This window comes from Amphibalanus amphitrite, unplaced genomic scaffold, assembly GCF_019059575.1.
Source record: "Amphibalanus amphitrite isolate SeventyFive unplaced genomic scaffold, NRLGWU_Aamphi_draft 002018F_arrow, whole genome shotgun sequence".
NCBI lineage: Eukaryota > Metazoa > Arthropoda > Thecostraca > Balanomorpha > Balanidae > Amphibalanus > Amphibalanus amphitrite.
Window position 1 is genome coordinate 2,041 of NW_024883511.1, and position 27,116 is coordinate 29,156.

A 27,116-nucleotide genomic window follows, 5' to 3' on the forward strand; every position below is an offset into this window, starting at 1 on the left:
AAGTCAGCCGCCTCCCTCATCACCAGCTCAGTCACAATGAGCGCAGCTGCGCCGCATTCGTCAGTGTCTAGGGTTTGTTCTACGGGACAGGGTGTCCGTGATTCAGACAGAGCAGAGGACAGTGATCTCCAGATGGCGGAACCGGTAGTCAGTGACCTTAGTGATCTGCAGGTGACATCGCACAGTGACCTCAGAAAAAGCCAGGGCCAGTAGGTCGTAAAATGAGTGATCAGGCGGGTCAGCTAGATTCCTACCTTCAGAATCCTGATGAAGAGCAAGGTAGCCAGCCTCCAAGAAATTCAGTAGTCAATGCATCGGAGGTAGCTGCATGCTGTTGTGCTCGACCAGTGGAGGGTCAGGAAAATGACGGAATGAATGCCGAAAAAAGAAAGTGATAGTGTACAGAGAACAATGCAAGAGTGTGATACTTCTGAACCATTTCACGATGATGCCGACCTAAGCGATGGTGATTCTGCCAGTGAAACCAGTGAATTGTCGGAGGACTGGGCCGACCTACCGCCTTTGCCAGAAGTACGCGACAGTGACCTCATTGACCTCACTGACCCGGGCGCAGAGTCTGAGACACCACCTGACACATCTGCCCCTGAGTGAGACGGCACTGGGGCGGTCCAGCGACCTCCCTCTTCTGCAGCGGTGTGTGCAGACCCAGCAGAGGCAGATAGCGCTGCTGGAGAGCGCATGGAACAGATGGCTGCCCTGTTCAGACGCCGAGACACAGCCTGCTCAGGAGGGTCCGGTCGCTGACCCGGCGACTGAACGCTACAACAGCGCATCAGGTAAGGCCAAGGGACACATGGGAAACATCGGGAAATGCTATTAAAACAATTGAAAGCACGTTTATTGTAACCAAAATGCATCCGTTTAGATGAAAATAAAAACCTCATGATTCACTTACAACTTAACGTCACCAAAAATGACGTTCCCACTCAGCAGCTCACACTTCCGGTTCGTTTCTGTTTTTGTTTACCGCTGTGGCACGTCAGAGATAGCCGACAGGGCGCAGTTTTTACCTGCGCGGTTTGTCATCACTGTTGATAGCCTGTGCTGTTCTGGCGAGCTATAGCGCGAACTTCTTGCACGTCTTTTTAACCACAACAGACGTTTTAGCCGTAATTGTGCCGCCGACAGATAAGAACTGGGGTGGAGAGGTGCCTGCAGACGGAGTTGCTGAACAAATTGACAATGCTGTAAGCAGAATGGTCAAAAATTCAAAACAAGACGAAAAAACGGTGAATGGGTTTATGCGAAAAAATGTCAGTAAGGAACAATGTGACTTGTGGGGGCGATTGGGCACGCGGGGCACGCCTCCCCCAAAACAAAAAAGACAAGGGAATAATTTCAAATAAGCTCAAGCTTAAAGCCAAGACTTCAGCTGAGTAGGTACCGCTACTTTTCACCCCGTGAGTGACAAGTGTCATCAATCAGTTCAGCCGAAACGGAGCGACAAACAAATACCTTGCTAAAACTTCGGCTCTTGCGGAACGGAAATGGCGAAAATATGTCTTCATTTAAACAGCTATAAACGAATGCAAAAGGAGAAGTTTTGCTTTGCTTGAATGATACTTTTCCAATATCTATAGCTACAGGCAACATGCCTCAATCCCACAATCATTTCCCTCTCTTTGCTTAATCCGTTTGGGTCATTTCAGCTACATTTTCGCCTCATCTGTGCGTCATTACGCCCTTATCTACCCTCGGGCTCATCTCTGGACGCCCCTCGTGGAAGTCCACTGAGTCATTGTTGGCTCTCTCCCGACCGAGCCCATTACTTATCAGGAGATTACCAATGGGGACGGATGCCTTCCATCGCTCAGTGCTGTCTGTGTGTGAAGCATATCGGGAGACATCATCATCATCATCACGTTTATTAAGAAACAAAAGAATACACAAAATCAAGATAAGTAAGAACTGGTGCAAAAGCACTCGAAAGTGCTTAATTCGAGGCACCAGCTCTTTTAAAGAACATACAAGCAAATAAACACATACACACATATACAAGAACTTAAAATGGATTCAAACAAACTAAATCGCCGGTCGCCGCCACCAAGCCGAACGCGTCGCGCATTAGAGGTTGTCCAGAGAGCCCCGTTGCCGACGCCACCCCACCGAGACACGCCCATCCCGCCTCGTAATTAAATAGTCAGAGTGTTGGGATTGTAAAACGCCCAGAATTAAGTAAGAACGTTTGGAAGTGTTGAGCCACCGCCCGGCCGTCGCCACTATTTAGGTTGGTGCCATGAAGAAGGATTTCTAATTTTTTATTAGTTTGGTATTCGTGAAAGTTAGTATGGAGTGTTTGCGATACTTTTTGGTAAAGGATGCGTCTTTGAGGTAAAAACAATGGACATGCTGTGATGAAATGACGAACGCTTTCTATGCTGTGACCACAAGGGCATGCCGGAGAATCTTGTTTTTGAATGTTAAATTGTTGTGAATTTAAATCGGACATTCCATTTCTTAGTCGCGAATGTAGGATGTTGCCTGTCTTTGACCCAAACGAGTAGTATTTTGGTGGCTGGGGGGAGCCAATATGGTGTACAATGTGTTTTTTGAATTCTACTATGGATAAGGATTTAAATGTTGCCGGTAGTTCGTTGTACTCTTTGCTTGTGGTGATAAAGAATGATCGTTGATATGATGATGTTTTCGGACGTTGGATCGTGTGGTCATGGGCATTTCTTAAAACCAACTGTGTGTCTGTCACCCTTGTGTTGTTATAAGTTCTTGTATGTACTTCGGTAAAATTGGTTTCGATTTAACGAGTTTGTGATATAGTGACAATCTATGAATGCGTCTTCTTGTCGTTAGTCTGTCCCATCCTGTCTCGAGTCGTAATTTGTCGGAGGGTGTTCTAAAGAGTGCTCCTGTCGTCAGTCTAGCCGCTCTGTTTTGCAATGTCTCCAGTCGTGTCGTGTCCTGTACTGTGATATGTCCGTCGTAAACAGTGTCACAATAGTCAAAGTGTGGTCTTACATAGGTTGTATATATTTGGTGAAGGATGGGTCTTGGCAGATGTTGTGCAATAGGATACAATGGACTGAGGGATATGTTAACTTTTTTGCATATTTCGTTAATATGACAATGAAAGCGAAGATCGTCAGAGAAAATTAAACCGAGATGTTTGTGTGATTTTGCTAGTGGTATTGCTTTCCCTCCGAACGAAAGAGTCGGTGGCATTTTGGAATGTTGTCTGTGAGTGAATGTTTGTTGCACTGTTTTGTCGGCGTTGAAAGTGATAGCCCAATTTCTTCCGTATTCGAAAATAGAGTCCAGGTCTTTTTGGAGCGATTGTTCTGTTTCGCGTAAGTCAGTTTCTGAGTGTGAGGCATAAGTGATGTGTCGTCAGCGAAAAATAAAATATTGTGCTGTGTCTGCTTTGAAAGGCCGTCAAGATAGATAAGAGCTAAAAGTGGTCCGAGGACGGAGCCCTGTGGGCATCCTGCATTTATGGTCTGTGGTTCTGACAGTGTGTTGTTTATGCGTACCATTTGAATACGGTTTTTGAGATATGACTCCAACCATTCTAAAAGTTTTCCAGTTATTCCAAAATCATGTTCGCATTTGAATAACAAGCCTTTATGCCAAATTTTGTCAAAGTACTTTGCAATGTCCAAAAAGATAGCTGTGAATTGTTTTCCTGTGTCTAACGATTTATACATGTTGTTTGTTAGATAAAGAAGTTGTTGTTCAGTGCTGTGATTTTCTCTATAACCACTTTGTTTTTCCGTGAGGAGTGAGTTTTCTATAAAGTGAGAATACATTTTTCTGTAAACTATTTTTTCGAATACCTTTGAAAGAGCTGATAAGATACTAATTGGTCTATAACAAGTAAATCTGAAGGGGATCCTTTATTCTTGTAGATAGGTGTTATGTAAGCAACTTTGAATGTTGATGGAAATTTGCCTTCTGCAAGTGATTTGTTAAATAAACGAGACAAAGGTTCTGCAATTAAAGAGCTGTCATTTTCAATAATCTCACAGGAATTTCATCTGTGCCAGTTGATTTGTTGACGTTAAGACTGTTCAACAGTTGTAATACCTCCCTTTCACTTGTCCGGATGTTTTCGAGATTAGGTGTGGCTATTTGTTCGGGTGTAATATCTGGAAGCTGCTGCGAGTCTGAAATGTTGAGTGTCGATTGGGCGGCAAAGTGGTTGTTAAGTATTGCTGCTTTTTCGGGGTCCGTTGTGATAATGTCGCCATTTGGTGTTTCTAGCGGTGGAATTATGTCAGTTCTGGATTTTCCCATTAGCTTACGCAATGTCTGGTGATATTTTAACGGATTGGGCTTCAACACCAGTAGTTTTTTAACTTCGTTCTGCATGTATGCATTTTTTAACCGTCTATTAAGCTGCGTTACTTTGTTTCGCTGGTATCTCCATCTGTCCCAGTGGTAGTCCAGATTTGTGTTCTTGGCTTTCTTGAATAGTCTATCCCGTTTCCTTATATCCCTCTTCAACTCAGAAGTGACCCATGATTTTTTGTTGGACTGTATTTTCATGCGTTTAGTCGGTATTGAGGCAACAGCTGCGTCGTATATTGTTTTCGTAAAATTTGTTGTCGCTGTGTCTACGTCACTGTCAAGTAAACGATCCCAGTCAGTGTCCATTAAAGATTTGTAAGACGAGTTGTGTCCATATTTGTGTAGTCCCATATCAGTCTGGTGTCCGCTTGATTTTGTAAGGGCAACATGAAGTTTAACGATGCGAATATTGGGCAATGATCCAAATTAGCGAATGGAGATAATGTACCGCTCTTAGTGATTATTTCTGTACAATTCGTGAATATCAAGTCTCTTAAATTACATGAGTTTCTTGAAAAACGCGTTGGCTCTGTTATTAGTTCGTGCAAACATAATCCATCAGCGGCGTCTTTTAGCGCATTGTCAAATGGTGTAACTCCACTGCTGCGAATTTGCAATTGTTCACTTAAGTATGCGTTTCCTGCGTTGAAATCTCCTAAAATTAATGTGGCAGTGGGTGTATGTCTTTGCGCCTGTAGCACGGCTTCCGAGAAATTTCCAATGAAATTGTCTAATTTTTCAACTGGTTGGTTTGGTGGCAAATATAGACAGCATATGATTAGAGTGAAAGCTTTAGTCTTTACTTTGACCCAAAGCCATTCATGGTTTCCTACTTCTAGATCTATTAACCTCTGCACAGGCAAAGACGAGTGTACATAGACTGCAACTCCCCCTCCATGTCTGGTTCTGTGTTTGGTTATTGGAGCGTGGTATCCTTCAATTGCGTACAAACTGCTTGCAACAGTACAATCCAGTTTTGTTTCTGTTAGGGCCATGATTTTAATGTCGTTAGCGTTGATGAATTGGTGAAGCTCGTCTAACTTTTGCGTCGCTGTTATACTGTTGATATTTATATGTGAAACATTTAGAGCGTGTGTGATATTCGGCCCAGGATTTGTTTCTACGCCACCTATAACAAGCAAGCTTTGCAAGTTTTTGTGCTCCCCTAGGCGTTTCCAGTGTTTGTGTGTTGTATGGATGCTAAGAGTTATGTGACGTTTTCTTGTTTCTAGCGATAATAATTTAGTTCGCAGGTGATGTGGCCAGGATAGGATAAGATAGGATAGGATAGGATAGGAACTGTCTAGCGGCGACGAGCGGACGGCGGCTGCGAATTTACGAGGCAGTAAAGTCAACGGCGTGTTCAGTCGGCGGGCGGGGCGCGCCCGAGGGGGCGGCGACAGCTCCGGTGGACTCGATCCGGTGTACGAAGCACGTCGGCGGCGGCGGCGGGCCGCGCTGCAGTGATTATCAAATTATATGCTTGAAACATGGTAATGACAGAACGTTATAATAATAATCAACAACATATACAAGCAAAATGACCACAACAATACGACGTAAAAAAAAACATGATAACGAAGGAAACGAAACGTAAACATAAAACGACATAAACGGAAGTGACAGGCAACATTGCTACGACTGATGATTGAGTGAAACCCCACGTCTATACCACTACACACACCCCGATCCCCGCCCGACCCCACCGCAATCCCCAGCAGGCAGCACGAGCCACCGACCCCGGCCGCCAGCACCCGCCCGCGTCACATCCCAAGTCCGGCTAACAAGGCAGCGCCCGTGCCCACACCCGACACGGTGCCTCGGCAGCAGGACACATCGGCCAGCCGGTCCGACCGAGGAGCGCGGCGGTGTCACAGCCCAGCCAACCGGCTGACAGCAGTATGAGCAGCGTCAGACGCCACCAGTTCACGTGCACCGGGTCGCCCCGCCCGGTCAGCCAGACAGTCGGGCCAGCCGACCGCCGCCTCCGGCGTCCGTGGGATGCGCTCGGGGCTACAGACAGTCCAGACCGACCGGTCGCACTGTGGCACGGACACGGCCAAGGCTCCACACGCTCCCGGACTGCAGAGTGGCCGGTTTTGCGGCCCAATACCCAACCCGAGAGTTCACACACATGACACAGTCTCTGATCCGACTAACCTTATCGATAGGCGCCTTTCTCACGGGGCACCGGAATGCTGCGTCCAGGGAGGGCTTCAGTCGGAGATCGTCCCGCTGAGATGCATCAGCTGCCCGATGGCGTCAGCGGCGTCGCGAGGGCCGTCGGGCAGGGAGATCGACAGGGCGCATCGGATCACTGGGAAGCCTGGGCCGCCTGCTGACGGGTGACCCGGCGCCCGACTCCCGCCCCGGCGCCGCCCGCCGACTTCGATGCGCCGGCCGCCACATCGCGCAGCTGAACGCCAGCGTGTTTCTCCAGGTCGTCGATGGACTTGATGATCCTGGTCGGTCCGTTCTGGGAGACGCGGATCTTCAGCCGTCCGACATCAGACCAAGCTGCTGAGATCTTGTTGGCTTTTTTTCAGCTGTCTGGCTTGGAAAAGCAAATGCTGGTTTGCACGAGTTAAATTGTCCGACAGGAAAATTTTACCAGCAGTTTCGGCTGAGACACTGGACCCTGGTACAGGGCGTGGCTTTCTAAGCTCTCTGCGAGCGTTATATAGCTCCTGTCGCGCTTTGAACGAGGTGAAACGCACGATTATTGTGCGTTCCTTACCGGGCCTCGCAGTCCCGCCGATGCGATGAGACGTGTCTATGTCGTGTGGAGAGATATTTACACCCGCCAGCTTGGCTGTGTCCATAACCAGTCGGTTCGTTTCCTCGTTTGCGCCTCCCTCAGGGATCCCGGTTATGTTGAGACACAGACGTCTGGAATACTGTTCTAGATCATTCAGTTGCTCTCGTGTCTCCTTTAGCTCTTCCTTTAGTTCCTGGATCTCCGCGTCCTTTTGAGCTAGTGCTTCTCGAACGGCTGCCGTGACAGCTTCCTTCACTTCTGTGCGGAACAGATCCTGGAAAGCTCCTTCTTTGATTGCACTGATCAGTGCACGCTTCACACTGTCCTCGTCCATGGTTCACAACAGCGCAGCCGCCGCCGCCGCCGATCAATCACAGCACAGCCGTCAGCTCTGTCAGCGCCCCGACTCGCCTCCGCCGCACCGCACCGAAACGCACACGGGACCCGGCGGGTAGTGGGCGAGAGCTCGCGCGCACGTCCGACCTCGGCGGCGGCCACAGGTCAACTCAACATCTGCTGCCAACGGCATTAGGGGTCGTGATGTGGCGCGGATGCTGTCAAATTTCATGCACAAATGTTACACATGTATAGCTTCTTTAGGAATGAAATAAATGGTAGTTTTTTGTAATTGTTTAATCGGGCACTTGTTTACGTCATTATGCATATTGCATATGTTGTACCTATTTAAGTGTACGAAGCAGTGAAGACGTCACGGTTGGTAGGTGCGTAAGTAGTAAGTACATGCACATTTTCATGAGTAAGGGTACATTACAATCGGAACTGTTCACTGATTACAACTTATTAGTTGTTAGAGACATTCAAGAACATCCTTTGCGCAATCTCGAAATAGGAAAATAATTACGGCATGTTATTTGCTATTAACGCCATTTATGACATTAATCCTGAGTGAATTATATTCGATGAACGACAAGTTCCAACTTGAGCTGTAGAGGGGAACGGCAAATGATGACGCTTTTATCACACCCTTACGGTCTAATTTGCCGCCGATTTACTGCAGAATACGACCCAAATGACGTCCGTTAAGCTCGGCTTTGTGAAGGAGCGAGAGGCACTCGACATAATTATCCACCGGATGCTGCAGAGGGGTGAGGGGCCTGGAAGGGAAGGGTGGTGGGTGATTTGGAGGGTGACTTGTAAGATGCCGTGTGGGTTTAGTATGTCGTGCCGATGTCCAGCACCTCTTCAACAACTTTGTAGTATCCCATGAATTTGTGCGAAAATAAAACGTGGAAGCTGAGCGGCATGACACATCCATGTGTTTTTGATAAAAATTGTTTGTGGAGCTTATAACTACCTGAATATTTATATACTACGGCACAGACTTCTCTATATATGGACTGTGCGCTGATCCGAGGAAATCAGCATTGGAGGCCCAAAAATAAGTGCACTTTTATCCATCTTTTTTCAATGAAAAGGGTGTCAGAATATTTACAAATTTGGATATAGGATAGCCCATACTTTTATCTACCTGTCGGATTACATTTTTTTGTTGAATTCAAAATAAATAAGAAATAAATGTATATAAATGAGAACATGTTTTCTCGTTCAGTTAGCCATTTGTTCACGCTGGAGGTATATACTTCACAAATGCAGCCGTACTTTGCGCGCATTTTCTTGCTTTTGAATGTTGGTTGCATTGTTGGTTGTCGTTGCTAATTTGTCGGAACTAGTCGTTTACGTTGGTTTTGAAAAGGGTTTTGAGAAATAACGATACATTATATAGGGCCACAAGAAGCAGTAAAAATAAGTACCTAAGTAATAGCTCGAAAAAATGGTCAAAAAAGGAAAGAATATTATCGATCACTACCTCATCACGACCGGATCAGAAAACGTGTGGTGCGAAGATGTCATTCCGGGTATCAAGCCAGAGTCAGGGCAAGAAAAAATGTGAAACGAAACATAATTTCTAGCCAAAAGGCAACTTTTTAGCCTCCCGTATAACTAAAAGGAAAAAATGTTCACAGACGAAACCATCAATCGAGATAAGAGATAACGCTGAGGACAATCAGATTTGCAAGTTTACTTTTGCAAACACTGACTCCTGTGAGACTCACACAGCAAGAAGAAAAACAGGACGCTATCGACGGCGCCAGTCTCAGCATACTTCCTATAATGCCTAGTGCCTTATTTTATTCTGGAGAAAAAAAGACTCACTGAAAGGAGCTACAAAGACTTAACTTGACCAGCAGTTAATGTGAAAAGAACAACTCGCCATCGCAGTTCGATGCTACGCCGCGCTAAATAATGCCATACCCATGGCAGTGATACGCCACTACATCCAAAAGAAGTAAGCTTATTCAATCAAACAATGAAGTTTATCCAGTGTGTCGTATGGGGTTGTAGTTCATTATGGTCTGGATCAAATCATCTCGGAAGAATGCTCGATGAAATGATGGAATTCGTACCCTTCGCATCAATGTTAAACGATGAAGGTTGCCGCTCTTAAATGTTACCGCAAAACTTGCATCGGGATCGGGAAGCTCAAGAATACGCCAGTCTGCGAAGAACGGACGGAAAAATAGCGGTGGAGCAGAAACAAGATGCATAGGACTGATTGGAGTATAAGTAGCTGGGACAAACATCTGTGCCGGTGGTGGCCTGTTATTACAGGAACTTCTACTTTGGATATCTCAGGAAACTGGCAGGTCACCATTTCTAGGCCAGCTGTGGACATTTTCGATGGAGAAGCCAAGAAATGTGCCAAGGGCGAAGAGCATACTGTATCTAACGAGCTACAGAATATGACGGAGGCGCCGGGGGCACTAATCGTTTGGCCGAACGGGGAAGAGCACTCGATCCGCGCCCCGGCAGGTTACCTGTGCTCCAGCTTCCGATCTGAGATGGTCGCCCTCCGAGCTGCTCTCTCCTAGCTGCTGGAGAACCCGCCGCACGCCGAAGACACCATCGTAGCCTGCACCGACTCGCAGTGCGCCCTCGCCGCCATCCGAGGTGGCTAGGCCGCCCAGCACTCCTCGCTCGGAGTGGACATCTGGAGAGCCCCCTGGGGACTGACAGCTGGAGGCCTGTTGGTCTACCTACAGTAGGTGCCCTCACAATGCAGGTTGGAGGGCAACGAGAGGGCCGACACCATCGCCAAGAAGGCAAACATACTCGACTAAAAACAAATCCTTATAGACGTCCAGAAGGCCCACTGGGCCGCCACCAGAGTGGTGAGGGCTCGCACCGTCGGGGCCTGGCCAGCCGGCTGGTTCCACCAGCTGACGGGGATCGACTCCCGCCTACCGTTGCCGGCGGCGACCGGCCAGCGGCGGTGGACATCCACCAGCTCCGCGCCGGCCACTGGACAAGCTCCTCCCAATGGCGCCACAGAGTCGGGTTGGCGCCCTCCTGGCTGTCGGGGTGTAACCAGTGCGACGACCGACAATGCAGAGCCGCACTCTACCCGTCTGCTGAGAGGAGGCGGACAGCCCAAGCATGTCCTCCTGCGGTGCCCGGCTCTGATGGGCACCCGACATCGACTGATGGCGACCATCAACCCCAACATGGAGGAGGTGCGGAGCGGCAGCATCGTGGTGGCCCTGGGGGCCGCCCACAGGTCCCTTCAGAGCTGCTCGGCTACGTCTCCATGCGGACGAAGGGACACAATAAAAGCAACAATAGCTACAGCATGACAACGTGATGGGAACGACCGTCACAAGAGCTATCGCCTTATCATTCAGCAGCGAGTGGAAAACGAGCAGACGGAGGGATACGTTGCAATTGGTGATGCGCATGTGCGAATGTGTGAAAGTGCGACTATGTGTAGATGCGTGGTGCGAAAAGTGGGTAGCAGAGAACAGTGAAGACACCGTTGCAGCAGACACACATTTTCCCGTAAAGTCCCCCATCGGCATTACCGCCAACCTTTACCACCAGCGCGGTCGGTGCACTGTCGCGCGAGTTTGTAGCCAGCCATGTCAGAGATGTGAACAATCCAGCACACGGGGGAAGAAGAAAGGGATGATAGCCACCCTTTCTCGCTGGATCCCGCGGTGAAAATGGACTAACGCCATTTTCAAGCCCACTGGTGCAATGTGAGATGAACTTGACATGAGGACATCAATGGGTGTCGATGAACGTGAAATGATGTTCCAATACAGATTCATATCGACCAGAAGCCTTTCTTATTCTGAGCTACGAGCAATAGATAGTACAAAAACAAAATACATTACATAAAATTCAGCCTGTCGACAGGAAACAATAAAAGGGTATTGTGTTACAACATATGGGTTCATATTATGGCTTCAGAAATTTGGGCCTCCAATGCTGATTTCCCAAATCAGCGCACAGTCCATATATAGAGAAGTCTGTGACTACGGTTGTCAGCAAACGGTTTTATATAATACTGAACGAGGCCGGTGTAAATAAATTTTCAAGACCGAGGTCCTTACTGGATTTTTGAACGAGGCCGAAGGCCGAGTTCAAAAATCAGTAAGGACTGAGGTCTTGAAAATTTATCACCGGCCGAGTTTGGTATGGATTTTACTGTATGCCAACGATAAATTTATTTTCTGGACCGAAGCCCTTAGCCGACTTAGGAACGAGACCATCCCAAAATGTTGGCTTAAGTGCATTCTGGTAATGCATTTTTGACCGTGGTCAATTTGCTTACACCAGTTATTACCACACCCCTCTGGCTAATGCATTTGAATAGGCCAGGCATACAGTAAATCAATGTTTACTTTCCAATTGCGCCATCTGATGCATTCAGCAGCCGTTGTCGCTGTACCAATTCATCCCTGCAGTGTTTCCATCAGTAGCATCGGCAGGTCTATCTCAGCTCGCTGTTCTCTCGCGCGCGGCTCATCTGAGTCGCTGAGATAATTCGCTGCCATTTGCGACCTAAGGGCAAAACGACACCCTGCCTTATCTGCAGACGTCCCATTGTAAGGGGTCGTGGGCGACTGTGTTTGGAGCCGCCCATGCACCGTCGCCGGAAAATTTGGAAGGAAATTGGGGGAACGCTGGATAAACCAGGAGGCATCAGGCATCAAAAAGATTAATTTGCAAATAAACTAAACCCCTTCCCCCCCAAAAAAAAAAACGAAAAAAGAATAAAAACAGTACGCGCTGTTTAAATTAGATTAGAAACACCCTGCCAAAAGGTAAACAGCAGATGAAAATGTAAACTTAGTTTTATGTGACGCTTAAAGGTTAAAATAACGGCAGCAGGTGGAGATACAATTCCTTCTCCGGGCGGAAAAGCAGCGTGCAGTCATGATCAGGGGCGGATCCAGAAAATCTCCAAGGGAGGGGCCATTAGAAACCAGGAGGCCCCCCCCATAATCCCACCTGTTGGAGGCCCCATCTTCCCACTTGTTGGGCCCCCCCCCCCCCAAAAAAAAAACTGCGTCTATTGAGCTTATCTAGCTGTTCAGGCAACATCTCAACATCTGTGCAGGCTTGGAGGCCCTCTGTGCAGGTTAGGAGGCCCTGTAAAAGTGGTCATCTCTGTGAGTATAAGAGACCTCCAAGTTATGAAAAGCTTTACCAATCTTCTAACAAAGAAGTCTTCTCAGCTAGTCTTCTAAGAAATAACTAAGTGGGTAGGTTAAAAAAAACTCATCGGATTTCGGCCACTTTATTTTCAGGAGGCCCCCTTTTCAGCTTTTTAACTTTTTATTTTATTTTTGAAAAAAAAAATCGGCCAAGGGGGGGGGGCCATGGCCCCCATGCCCCCCCCCCTTGTATCCGCGCCTGGTCATGATACCCCGTCTCCCAGTACCCAACCCCAGCTATCTTAGCCTCCTGCCCCCGACTTAGGCGGACAGATTACACCGTTCCCGGCTCAGGCGGACAGTTTACACTGATCCGGAAACGCGGCAGCCACCTTGTTGGCCTCCTGATAAATGCAGCTGAGCACGCCGATCTCCGCCCAGCACTGGACAAAGTCCTCGCTCGTCTTGGTGGACTCGCACAAGAATAAACCTTCATCAGCTTCTCGGCCATCTCGCTGTTGGCACCAGAGAGCTCGTTGGTGACGGCGCTCTGCAGTTCGTCATACTTGAGCTTGTTGCCGCTCTGAAAGTTCTCTAGAAGGCTGATAACCTTCGCAACACCATTGGCGTACCTCTGATGGGGGTCTTCCTCGGCCGGAGCTCCCGTGTCACACTGTTCCAGGGTGCGAGCGGTGGCGCTCTCCAGGACGGCCCGCAGGGAGGCTGGGCTGAGCGGACACTGGCCGCAGAGGAAGGCGGCTCGGCGGCTCGCGCCGGCCGAGTCCAGCTCTCCTCGCTCCTCCTGTTGCCGGTCACAGTCGACGAACCACGACCAGCGCAGGCAGTGCAGACTGTAGACGGCAGCGCGCGGCAGCGACAGGCCCGCCGCGCGCTGCGCCGCACACTCGTCCATGATATGGTAGGCGTTGATGATCCAGCCGGCGTCACTCGTGTACTTGGCTTTGCGTCCCTTCATCTGGGCGAGGAGGAACGCGATGGCCTCCTTCAGCTTATCGCCCGTCGGTGGGATGGGTGTATCGCCCAGCATCCCCTGGCTGCGGAACAAAGGGGCGTTCCAATGTGAAACATTACATACGTTTTTTTTTTTTTTTACATGTTTCCATCACTCTAGCTTTGTCTATAGTGAAGCACAGGCTTCTCTGGTCACCCTCCATGTGCAGTAAAGGGAGCACATTGGTCCTCGTGGCGATCTTTAGCAGAACTCCCTTTTTTACAAATAACCCGCGTAAAAGGCGGCAACAGCAACCAAACTTCCAGCGCCGCCTGTCGGTACGTGGTGCGCAGAAGCTGATTTAGATGGAGGACTAAAACGCTTCCCCCTCCCCGCCCTATATGTGTCATGATTGGACCATCGCCCTGCGCTGGTTGGCAACTGCAACACTGCAGTATGCACGCACCAGTAAACAAATGGCACCAGTCCAAACGCCGTGTTGTGTATAGTGTTCTGCTTGCCTTTTAGCGTAGCAGACGTAAAACAGGGAGAGGCGAGGAACGCCCTCGCATGTCTTTGGCAGATCACCGTCGTTGACCAGATTCATGCAGTTGGGGGCGGCGGGTTTAGAGGCCGAGTTGTTGAAGTCATCCGGCAGACACCCCCTCGACTTCAGGAGCGAAAACGTCGGCTGGATCTGGTCGGTGACAAACATCGAGGCAGCGGCACCTGTCCTCAGAGCGAAGTTGTCCAGTCAGGGCTTGGGTTTCGATTTCTGCGTTTTCGCGGCTTGTGTTTTTTTTTTGCTTTTTTCGTTTTTTTTTTTTTTTTGTTCCGAGTGGCATTCATGTGCACAGTTCTGTTATGCAGTTATTCTGTTATGCAAAGACGGCAAAGTGATTAATTTATGAAAATATTGATGGTGGAAACTGGTAGACACAAACGTGTCTATGCAATACATTATCCAATAACTTTTCCAGCATATAAATTGGAATATATTTAGTGGTAGATCTGCCCAGACGTCAGTTCTGTGCCGGGGGATCTCACCTGAAACCAGGAGCAGTGCAGCGACGATGGCGCCCACACAGGCCGACGGGAGACCCATGGCGCGTTATAGTGTTTACTGCCTGACGAGGTCCGCAGCTCTGGAACCATGGCTGCGCCGATGGCCTTGTCATTGACTACATACCTACCTATGTATAGCTGCAAAAGGGAGGGGGAGGAGCGCTCACGCTGCAGGGCGGAGCACCTCCCCACCCCACCCCTTCCCTACCCGCGCAGCAGCGGCGGCGACGACCTTTTGCAAGTAATCAGGCACAAATAAGACAGGAATGTCAAAATCTGTGTGAGGAAAGCTACAGGTAGGTAACAGCCATTGCATCACCCTCAATTAGGGTCATATTAGTTTTTCGTCAATAACTCCGGATCAAATTGAGCTAGCGAGTCGGGAAAGCCCGACCAAGACCTGCCGAATCGAATGATATGCGACATGACCTCCTTCAACCAGCTTCGTGACCTGGGGGCGCTGACCTGACCTTGACCTGAGGCCAACACCCTAAGTTGACCTCACCCAAACAAAAAGTATATCATTCGACGCGCCTGAGCGAGGCGAACACGATGCTGCCAAAATCGCGGCTCTGCGGCCGTCATTTGCGAAGTTATTCACCAAAAAAGGAACCGTACCTTGGGGCACTTGACCTGACCTCAGAGGTTACCGATTGACCTAGGACCTTAAAATCGGGTATCAATCTCTGCGTCTTGTAACGGCGCATACGCTCGTTTTTTCTGCGACGCGCTAGCTCCACCAGGGGCGAAACGGCGAGGGGGGTCGTACCCGCCCCCCCTCTCCCCTTCGGCCGGCGCGTATGTAGAAAACCAATAGGTCTGGCGAGGGTTAATCCAACAATCAACCAGATGTTTGCAACTGCGTACTGGCCTTATCAAATAGTACCCTTCATGGCGCTATACCCGCCGACAGTAACATTTTTTTTCATGTCAATTACGTATTTGGCCGTGGTAGGCATGATTCTAGGATTAGAAGCAGGTGCGGCGTATACGCCACGCACCAGTCGGCGCCACGTGTGGCGGGTGTGGCGCGCCGCTGCGCCGAGTTGGCCGCCATTGCACCAGAAACGGTCGTTGACGCCCCCACAGTGCACGTAGCCCGTCCCCAATGCACCGGTGCACACTGCACGGCCAGACGCTGCACGTAGATGTAGCGACAGCGGCTCTGGCCAGCGGGTTCGTCAGGGATGGACCGTTAGGCCGGTACTGGCAGTGCTTTTTTAGGCTGATGATACGGAGTGATAACAAAGCTGTATTCGACACAACCGTAGACAGAGCATTCTCGAATTTTGTTCCTTTCACCTGCACATCGAGATCGGTCGACGATAGATCAATGACAACAAAGCCCACTGGGTCACCAATCGAGGTCAAAGTCGATGTGTTCCCGACTAAACCTAACTACCATGTTTCCGGAGCATAGTAGCTGACAGAGTGACAGGGGAAGTCATTTGCGATCCTTGTTACGAGATGGTTGACAGCGATGTGTTAGCAGCACGATACAATCATTGCCTATCATATCCGTCCACCTTTTTATCACCCCGATGAGGTAGAGTCCAACGAGGACAAATTTGATCCGAAATTGATATTGCCTGACATTTTCACACACTATATGCTCAAACACTAAGCAGTGGAAGAGACTGAAAATTGTTTTGCTTTTAGCAATAACATTACACTTTTTTCTCCAGCTATAGGCGATAGCCACCGTGTCAGGTAAGCCCTCATTGCGAGTGTATGTCTTGGAGCATACATTAATTTTGACTGTAATATTTAGGTGCAACTTATATCCCAAGTACGATGCAGATACTCCTAAAATACCCTAGTCAGTCCAATTTATCACCACGTCTATGTCAATAATCCAATGCCACAACTTCAACAAAGAAGCGAGCCGTACGCAAATTAGCTGTCAGCAGGCAGACCGCGCAGCGCGCGTGAGACGGCGGCTTGTCGGAATCGATGGGCGCGTCGCCCGCGACGCCAGTCCGCGCGTCGACACTGCCGGCTGAGGTGGGCGTGCCGTCGCGCGCGACGACCATCGACGGCCTCGTGCGGCGCGCTGTGGTACCGCGAACTTGGATAGAGGGTTTGTGTGAACGGTAACTGTGAACAGTGATGTGTTGAATGGTTGTCGAAGCGATCGATTGGTGCTCAGGCGTGCACAAGTGAACCAGCTTTAACGTTTGCCAATTGACCGGAAAGACACGTTGGAGGATTACCTTTCGGGTGTTAGTTCGGCGGATAAGTGGGTGCGCTATGAGCGTGTTCTGTAGAAGCTTCTTCTGCTGCACTCGACCTGGAGGCATCGTGACGTCAACAACGTTCTACGAACTAAAGGTGAGGAGGCTTCAATTTGTGTAATGTTCGTGCTGCTAGACAGGCTTTCAAAGGCGTAGATAGTATGTACTCGTAATTATGAGTTCACCTTATTATACGTTGGCCTAAACTGAACCACATAAAATGAAATCGTCAAACTCGTATAGCTCATGAAGTATTCGTGCACGCACATTGCACAAGCATCATCTGCTGATGGAGTCAGCGAAAGACATCATCAGTATCATATAATTGAAGTCGAACTTTTGCATCTAGTTATATCAAAAAGTGTCAATCATTTTCCGAATATCAACCTTGACTTCAAATGAGTGTGCGAATATCCTGGATGTCATGCTGTCATAGAGCATTAATGACTAATCCATTTGCCGCTTAGGAGGCGCTGCGATTCATTAGCAGCCATTAGCGTGGTGTCCATGATCATCGCTATTGACATTAGCATAGAGCGTGAGTATACATGTGCTGACCAGCTATTGACCAGTTGTAGAAAATATCTAGAAAAAAGGTGTTTATCGGGTGCATCTGCAATGCCAAGTCAATTTTCCATATACCTATCTAATATTTGTGCGACTGTCAACTCATCAGTACCATGGCGCTCACACACATTGCAGTGTCCCTTCATTTTATATTTTTTGCTAGTTGAGACTTTAGGGAAGCGAGAGTCTACGTCCCTCGACCAAAAATCGACCACTCTTGATGTAGCACTGAATTTTAATTTGGGTAATACTCATTGGTTCAAACTAAAGTAGCAATCATCCGTTTCCATCACTTAGAAGTTTCGATCAAGGGCCGAATCGTGCATTAGATCGACGCTGGTCTTTGAACAAATGCGCAATATGCTCTTCAGCAAAGAGCCACGATGTTCAATAATTCTGAGGGAATGATTCTGATAATGACTTTCTAAGGGTAGACATTTGATAATGGCCAAAGTTGACATTAGCTCCCCGGCTCAAGCACTTAAGCCGTACATTACAAGCAATTAATTCCAGTAATGCCCAGTATTGAACTACGGCAAGTTAACTGACTGTAAACCTTGCGACTTAATCTGTCAGATGGGGTAACTTTAGTGGAAATGCGAACATTATGTGACGTGACATTATGTGTATGTGTGGAGTGTGGACATTAGGTATGTGGAGTGAGAAGCACGAGTTATTTTGTTATGGTATTCAATGCGGCAAACAAGGTTGCTCTCTGTCACGTACAACATCATTGGTGAACTCCGATGCACAAAAACATACTCAACGTTCGTATTTCCCGGTGATTTTAGTTCTATATCCACCAACTTTGCAAGGAGATATTTTTCAGGGGTCGCTACATCGACGGAACGATTGCTTCGAGACTTTAAGCAATTTATCAGGGACACAGTAAACACTGCTTATTAACTTGACCTTCGCCCGTATTGGTTTTCTGCCACCCGTCAACGCATAAAAGGGTCCGCGTATGACCCCCCCCCCCTTGCCATTCGGCCCAGCTGATCGAGCTAGAGCTTCTCGGAAAAAGCGAGCGTGCTTCCCATGACGAGAGGAAGCCAAATGATATCCAATTTCAGGTCAAATGTCATTGGTCGACCGTCATGGTTAGGTCAATGAGCCAAAAGCCTAGAAGGTCGGGACCTGCTAGAGCTTCGTAAAGTTAGGTGTTTATGGGGTTTTTGGGGTGCTGATCAATAATTTCATGTTAGTTTTGACCACAGTCAGGTTAGGTCAACCAGAAGGCGTCCTGCCGACTATCCATAATAGGTGTTAACCACCAATAGCAACTTCGTAACATGTTACGAAGGCACCAGAACTACTTCGTAAACGTTCAAATGGATGCTGAAGTCGAAATAATCTCCAAAACTACTATAGAAACATGTAAAATCCAAAAGTAACGCAAGGTCATCAAAGGTGAATGACCTTGATCTGACCTTTGCCTGACCTTAACAGCCACCATACTGCATGGGTCAAACACCATTTCACATGTTGGAACGTTTACAACCACAAAACGCGCGGTAACATAAGCCGACATATATGTATTTACGCTGAATCACGATTCCGACTAAACTTGGTCTCGAGAAACAGGTCGCAGGTCAAAGGTCATTTGGGTCAGGGTCATTAAATTTAAGAGTAGGTGTAAAATTGATCAAATTAAGGGTACTGAAAGCTTCGTCGCGATCGGCCGCTTTTTGCATGAGTTATTTGCGAAAAAACTGGGGGTAGGTCTGTTCGAAACCCCCTTATCCCTCGCCCATGTAGGGGGGGAGGTTGGTGCAACCCCCCCCCCCCCTGAGGTTTTTCTTAGCTACCACGGTTCGTCGGAAGGTCATCTCAGGCTCAAAAGAAACGATATATACCATTCGAAAGCTGACGGTGAGCTGAATCCAAAAATGTAATTTTTATCAAAATCGAGCGATGGCCTTTTTTGAAAATTGCGTTTTTGTAAAAACTTTATGATTTTTTATTCAACGGGCTGTCCCGGACATTCTTGAAAACAAAAACATGTATTTTTGAGTTTCAGTAAAAGCTGAACGCCTAAAGAACAATATTTAGCGAAGCAATATTTCCAAACATTAATATGCGTCTCCCACAGCCGACAATAAGGCGCAATTACACACACTGAAAACAAATTGGCCGGGCTGTGGCGGGTTATCCTTTAATTAAGTGTAAGGTACGTCGGGGTTAATCGCTCAAGTGCGGGTAGAACTATGCGAGTAGATAGGGTACCTGCTTGCGATATCTGGAAACAACAGATAAATCCGCGCTGACAGGGGCTTGATACACTTTTTACGTGTAGTTGCTAGCCGACGGTGGCGGATAGCGGGGAAAATCCGGGACTGATAGGCATCGGTTACTCTCGCCAGGCGGATTCATTATATATGTATAGCGCGGATAAGTGTCACGTACTCCCTCACACCGGGTTGTCACTTCACCCGCCAACTGCGGATACACTTCCCGCGCATGCGCGTGCGCATGCGCGTTGCCGGCGGTGCACCTCCGGCAGCATATTTACGTCTGGACAACGAGTTGCGTTGGAGAGGCCGGAAATAGTGGCGATTTCAGGACCGCAAGAATGGACCGTCATTGGAATGATTCTTTTTTTAACCGTGCACTGTTTTCGGCCGAAATTTAATAGTTACTACAAAATATTTTGTAATTACGTTTCCACAAAGAATGAATGCCATCAGGGCTAAATTTTTACTACTATTGCATTTTGTCAAGAAGCATATAGTGCTGTTATATTGCAGTTTTAGCGCGTTTGTTACAAAATATGAAGCGAATAAGGCGAATAAGTGTCAGTGTAATTCATCCAAGGCCATCTATAGAAGGTACAGTCACTCTCCCGCCGACCAATCAGAGACAGATCCTGAGTGACGTCACCCCTGATGCTCGATAGGGGTACTCCATTCCTTTACAACGTAAAAATGACTAACTTCATTTGAAGATTGTTGGTGACACTCTACACATATCGCTCAACCATTGATGTCATTGGAAAGTCCAACTCATTTTCTAGCGATAAAAAAGAGCAGCAATATGCTAAGAAATGGCCGGTTTTGAAGATATAGACGATTTAAAAACCCTCTGCAGTTGAAGGAAAGCAACGTAAAAACGCATCGAGCTTATATTTTTACTATGAATAAATCATTTTTCAGTAAGTTTTTAGATATGGTATCGATTTATTCAACAACTTTATTACAATATTTTTATTACTTGGAACTTTAATTCAAAAAAATATGTTCAAAAATGGCAACTGTTGGCAAGTAGCTTTGAAGCGATTGTGGCGCGCCGCGCCATTATTGTCCTGAGGCCCCCATATGATGTCATCAAAAGTGGAGTGACATGGGCCTGAATTCATCAGTGCCAGAAGTTAACTTGAGGGAAAGCTATGCTAATTGCTCTTTGTCCATCCACTAAAAGTTATTAAATATTTTGCTTTGTGTATTCCAAAAGGAGAGGGAACTATTTTATTAGTGCCTTCATGTCAGAATTGAAGGTGGATCATTAAATTTTCAAGGCAGTTTACAAACAAGCATTTGGTCTTTCTCGTATATAAGCAGTGGCTTTATATAGCCTTGGCAGTGGCTATAACCCAGCCAGCAATTCGCTTGGGCTGAACTGTGGCAAACGTCAGGCAGCTTGGGCTTAGCTTGGGTTTGCCCACTTTGATCAAAACCAATGTATTTTTTACTAAGGCCGAGCTGGGGCATGCCGCAGCTATGCCCACGTGCGGATAGCAGTAGCTCAGCCCGACATCTGCCCGCGCATCCAAAACAGGCTTAACTTGGGCGGAGCGCGGGCTGATCAAGCTGGCTGTGTCCTTCGGCTAACTGGAGTAAAACCGGAGCTTAGCCATACTTGTTCGGCTGTTCGCGCATGCGCATTTCTGCGCCAATCATGTGCAGCGTTTGTGACAGTCTGCGCGGTGTGCGACGGAACGACACACCGGTGTTGGGGCATTTGGTGGTTGATGTTTGGGCGCGTGTGACAGCGCGAAGAAGGGGTAGTGCTCACTGCTCTTATCAAGTGGACTGGCATGGAGTTTTACGGTAGGTAAAAGTATTGAATGGTGCGCTTGATCGTATGTAAACGTCATGATTTTTGAGTTTCACGCCATCAAACATGAAGCTGAATAGCTGTTCAGCCTGGCGACTTATACCCTCGCTCAGAAAAGCCGCATTCCGTGCCCTTATATCTTTGTGAAATACCAGCACTTCTGAACCAGGAAAATGAAATACAAAACAAATATATTTATCTACATGCTTATCACCGAGCACGCTCATTCTCTGTCCGCGTTGAAAATCGAATTATCATTTTATACGGATCAATGAGAAGTGCTTTTACAGTATTAAAGGGACCCTCCCACCTTCAAAAAAGTTAATGAATTGGCATGAAAGTGATGTCCCTTGGTTCAGAAAGAGCGAAAACGAATATCTACCAAATTTCACCGAAAAATATTCACTGGTTTTCAAGATATTAGGCTTTTACTTTTGTTAACTTTTGGGATCTCCCCTGTTACTAGCGACTTTATTTGGAAGCAATAATTTGGCAGCCTTAAAGTGCGGCAGACGTTGCGCGCAAAGCAGCGTATACCACCACGTGTTAACGATGGTTTTAGTCTAAGATTTAAAAATTGTTAGATCTCCGCTGACGTCACAAATTCTAAGGGGGCATTCCAATGCATTAGCCCCTTAGAATCCGAAAACTGCAAGTTTGAAATTCCATATCTTCGAATTAAAGCATTTTTCGATGTTGTGAGTGCCCAAACCGGTATTTGCAGGCCATGGCCACCAATTTGGCTATCTCAACTCAAAACTAATGTTAAGGTGGGAGTGTCCCTTTAATGCAACAATAAGTTATTTTTCAAGCAAACATGCAATGTAAATTAAACCAATTAATCTATTTTTCAGGTACGTACCATTAGAGCAAATGGTTCCAAAAATGGAATAGTTATACAAACCAGGACCGGGTGGACGCCGCAGTCGCCCTCGCCAAGTGGTTTAGCGGAAACTGCCTGCTTATGATTAAGTAGGTATTCCTACATATACGGAAACTGCGCCGAAAGCTGGCCGACCACCTACTGCAGATGTGTGTGTGTGGAGGAGCCAAACGCCTCCAAAGCTCCCATTCACCAGAGTGAAGTTCCTTATAAACGATTGTTTGCTAATTGTTTTATGTCTTGTCTTATGAGCGATTACTTGCTGTCCTTACTTTATGCTTTCGGTTTAGTGTTCAAACAAGTATTATGAACGGGGAGGGAGGCTAGCGGGCCTTGTGATTGTTTTATAGTTTTGATGGCGCTTTTTCATGACTCATGCCATATTATTGCTGCAGTTTGCAGTCCACTATTTCATGTATTTGTGTTTCATTTGACGTGTCTGTAGTCGTTTGAAATATACATTCAATCAAAGTCAACCACTACTTTCCTTTCACAATGCTCGATGACCGGTTAACAGAGCATATGAGTGACCGTAACAATTTTAAATATGCAATTAAACCGCGCAACCTGCTGAAAGTGCATTGGCTACTCTTTGCTACTTAATCCAGTGTGAAGCAAAAGCAAGATGAAGTCAAGTCGAGACTTGAAAAAACAGGAGCCGTCACTCGAGCCGAACCCGAGCAAAGCCACAGCAGTTTGCAATGTATTAAACCCCATTCACTTCTATGGCTTAAGTCGGGATAGACAGGGCACACAGAGTAGGCTTGCCGGAGTTCAGCCCGCTCGGGCCCAGAGTAATCTCCATTATATAAATGGATTCACTGCTCGGGCTAAAATCAGGCTACCGCCAATCGTTGCTCAACTAGGGCTAAACTACGACTGTCCGGAGCTCGCAGAGCGGGCATACCTCCGGCAGAGCATGGGCTTTAGTCGGCGTTTTTGTGTCATACGCCGACTTTAGCCCAAGCCCTAGCCGACTTTAGCCCGACTTAATATCTCGGGCAATCCGCACTTGAGCCTGCTTGGGCCCGGAGCAAAATTGCTGGCTGGGAAGAAGAAAAGGTTGATCAATCCTGAAGTTCAGTCATCGTACCTCAACTTGGCAGCAAGATCCCCAAGGACAGAGGATATATTGTATACCTGTCCTGTAAATCAAAGCATTTTTGTGCCTGCAAAGGCTTAAGTTATTTGCGGTGTGTTCGGAGTGAGGTTATATGGCCGTTTTTGTTGTGTTTATGTAGAGATTGAATACAACTGTGACCCTGTGCTTGTTTGTATACTTACTATGGTCAAACAGGGAACAGCACATTCACATAACTAACATACTCACCTAGCACCTAACTCATAGCTGTACCCTGCAGGATCTGTACTTGTTCATGTCTCGAGCATTGACAAAGCACTAAAGTAGCTTAGTAATCATTTCCCACATTTTCTGAGCATCTAACATGACATACAGCAGTGCAGAGCAGCTTCAGAGAAGAAACACTTTAAATGCACAGACTCACACCAGCCACCCAATGAGCCAGTTCCTCAGTTGACTGTTTCCCTGGATGCAGCTTGGCAAGGTGAGCTAACTATTGGCAAGTTGAAGGTTAGCAGGTAAGATTGAGTTAGGGTGAGAGTACCTACCTATAACTGGGTGCTCCCAGTAAAAAATACCATTTGAAACCATTAGGATTTACCAATTGGTTTCAAATGTGTCAAATGGTTTGAAATAGGTTCTAATGGTTTTTATGACCATTTGAAATGGTTTCCAATTGGTAATTTCCCAATTGGTCTGAAATGGTGTTTTCCATTTGGTCCCAATTGGTTTTGAAATGGTTTCCTAATGGAAAATAAATCCCATTTGATTTCAAATGGTGTTTTCCATTTGATCCCAATTGGTTCCAAATGGAATAAAACCATTTCATTCCAAATGGTGTGTCCCATTTGGTCCCAATTGGTATCGAAATGGTTTCCAATTGGTAATTTCCCAATTGGTCTGAAATGGTGTTTTCCATTTGATCCCCATCTTCCCAATTGGTCTGAAATGGTGCTTTCCATTTGATACCAATTGGTTCCAAATGGAATAAAACCATTTCATTCCAAATGGTGTGTCCCATTTGGTCCCAATTGGTATCGAAATGGTTTCCAATTGGTAATTTCCCAATTGGTCTGAAATGGTGTTTTCCATTTGATACCAAGTGGTATGTCCCCAATTGGTACCGAGATGGTTTCCAATTGGTAACTTCCCAATTGGTCTGAAATGGTGCTTTCCATTTGATACCAATTGGTTCCAAATGGAATAAACCATTTCATCCCAAATGGTGTGTCCCATTTGATCCCAATTGGTATCTAATGGTTTCCATTTGAAAGAAACTCCCATTTGATCTCAAATGGTTTTTCCCATTTGATCTCAAATGGTTTTTCCCATTTGATCTCAAATGGTTTTTCCCATTTGATCTCAAATGGTTTTTCCCATTTGATCCCAATTGGTGTCCAATTGGTCTCCAAATGGAAGAAAACCATTTCATCCCAAATGGTTGTCCCATTTCATCCCAATTGGTGTCGAAATGGTTCCCAAATGGAAAAGCAAATCTGTTTTGAAATGGTGTCTCTCATTCTATTTCAACTGGTGTCGAAATGAAAAATGCATTTGAAAAACATTCAAGGGTCGTTTTAGGCAAGAAAAAACATACTTATATGGCAATAACTTTTATTCCATGAGATGAATAAAAGCAAAGTCCGAACCGTAGTCGGAGCTGGAGTCAATTTTTGAGTCAGAGTCGGAGTTAGAGTCATAAATCCACCACTTTGCAGCCCTGTTTCCAGATGTGTGACAAGTATGCTTCAAAAGTGTTTCTACCTTGATGGTCTCTAATGGTTTCAAGTGTGTTTTGAATACGGACTGGGTATCTATTAGTTCCCAATTGGTACCCTAATGGTTTCTAATGGTTTTTAAACATATACTTAAATAATAGACTTAGAGGTAATGGGATGACCTTTGACTGGTTATACTTAATAAGCATCACTACAAAGCCTTGGTTTTTCATTAACCCCGCGTTCGATGTCTCACGGACGACGAAGATTCTACGCCGTCCGGCCAATCCCGTTCAAGGTCAGCGGGGGCTCGGCTGCGGTTATGGAGCGTGATTGGCCGGACGGCATAGAATCTTCGTCGTCCGCGAGACATCGAACGCGGGGTAAATAAAAATGATTCGCAAAATCCACGCCGTTTCCGCTCATTTAAACAGCACTACTTTTTCTTTGTGTGCCTACGCTGGCGGCGCCCGACCGTTGGCGCCGGCCGGCCGCGCCGGCGCCACAGTTCAAATCGGGCGTCGACGTCGGCCGCCCGGCCGGCGCGCCACCGGGTTTCGCGTTCGCTGGGCCTGGGACTGCCCGCGGTCGACCGGGACCCAGTCCTGCTGTAAAAGAGGAAGCTGAGCAGAATCACGCGGCTGGTGAGTGACTTTTCTTGTGCCGCTGTATGCGATATTCGTTTTAGTCGACTGCAAATACTGAAAATAGTTATTTGAATAAATTTGGTTGCATTTGGCATCTTTGTAAGTACTGAGTTTAACAGAGGTGAGAAAGAGGCTTAAAATTTATGATCACAATTTATTTTGCCAGCAGAAAATTGTCAGTGCCATATTTGTTGTGGTCAGGCTGCCTAAATGACAATGCAAGTTGCATGAGCTTAAAGTTATTATATTGTGATATTTGACAAATGACCCTGTGTGGTAATTAATTTGATCCCATCGCCCAATTAACCCGTGCTGTCCTGTACTGTTGCAGGCACGAACTTGCACCGGACAGATGCCGTCTACCGGCTCTACACGGGTCCAGATGGGCTGCGTGCCCGCATTAGGTATAGCTACGTTCTGACTTCTGAAAATTCTGATCGCCACGGAAGATTAAGAAATCTATCTGTCAGAACAACAGACAGTATCACCGATCGGAATGATATTGTATCACGTCGTTCATTGTGCCTATGTGGAATAGCGTACGTATGGCCCAGTGTATAACTACATTGTAATTCTGTTCTTGATTCTGATAGCAATCGCCTCATCGATGTGGTGTTGACCAAACAACAATGTCCATGTGTAGTTAATGTCTAATGTTAGTAGGTACGTACTGATGAAAATGTATATGCTTGCAGAGTAAAACAATAAAAATAATTCACGGTGCAGTTTGTTATTTTGTGGATGAAATGCATGAACTTCAAAAGGATCTTCAAATGGTAATCCAGCTGCCCAGTAAAAAATACCATTAGAAATTACTAAATGGTTCCAAATGGGAAAAACCATTTGACTTATTGAACACTTTTCCAAATGGTTCCAAAGAGGTTCCATTTGAAATGTGTCCAATTGGCCACCAATTGGTACCAATTGGAACCATTTCATGACCATTTGAAATGTGTCCGATTGGTACCAATTGGTGACCAATTGGATACATTTCAAATGGTCATGAAATGGTTCCAATTGGTACCAATTGGTGGCCAATTGGACACATTTCAAATGGAACCTCTTTGGAACCATTTGGAAAAGTGTTCAATAAGTCAAATGGTTTTTCCCATTTGGAACCATTTGGTAATTTCTAATGGTATTTTTTACTGGGCTACTGCTATGCAGGTCTTGGATAGGCTGCAAATATGTGTGATGATTGCGGTTAGGTCAGCTTTCAGGTTAGTCAGGTAGCTCATTGCTCAGGTCACATTTTTATGGAAACTGGCAAATTAAAAAAAAAAAACTAACATAACCTAATCTAAGCTAGCCCGACTAAACCTACACAACTACCTACTGATTATAGGTACTAAGCACCTACCTACTTGTAGTTGTGC

At 46.7% G+C, this 27,116-nt stretch overlaps 1 protein-coding gene and 1 long non-coding RNA gene across 2 annotated transcripts; one reads left to right on the plus strand and one right to left on the minus strand.

Moving 5' to 3' along the window:
* Positions 1 to 12,808: 12,808 nt before the first annotated feature.
* On the minus strand, positions 12,809 to 14,597 carry LOC122376106. Its single transcript, XM_043355801.1, has 3 exons — positions 14,540 to 14,597; positions 14,014 to 14,221; positions 12,809 to 13,595 (listed from the first exon to the last, which is right to left on the minus strand). Exons 1-3 carry the CDS (start codon positions 14,595 to 14,597, stop codon positions 12,875 to 12,877), a joined length of 987 nt encoding a protein of 328 aa, XP_043211736.1. The 3' UTR covers positions 12,809 to 12,874.
* A 10,933-nt stretch (positions 14,598 to 25,530) lies between these two features.
* Positions 25,531 to 26,465, plus strand: LOC122376105. Its single transcript, XR_006255522.1, has 2 exons — positions 25,531 to 25,737; positions 26,072 to 26,465. It is a non-coding gene; the product is annotated as an uncharacterized LOC122376105 (long non-coding RNA).
* Positions 26,466 to 27,116: the final 651 nt, after the last annotated feature.

Excerpts from the sequence above, each read along its gene's own strand:
- LOC122376106 (XM_043355801.1), bottom strand. The coding sequence starts at position 14,597 with ATGGGTCTCCCGTCGGCCTGTGTGGGCGCCATCGTCGCTGCACTGCTC. Across the intron at positions 14,222-14,539 it reads TGCACTGCTCCTGGTTTCAG|GTGCCGCTGCCTCGATGTTT; the intron begins GTGAGATCCCCC and ends CTCTGAGGACAG. Across the intron at positions 13,596-14,013 it reads TACGTCTGCTACGCTAAAAG|CCAGGGGATGCTGGGCGATA; the intron begins GCAAGCAGAACA and ends TTTGTTCCGCAG.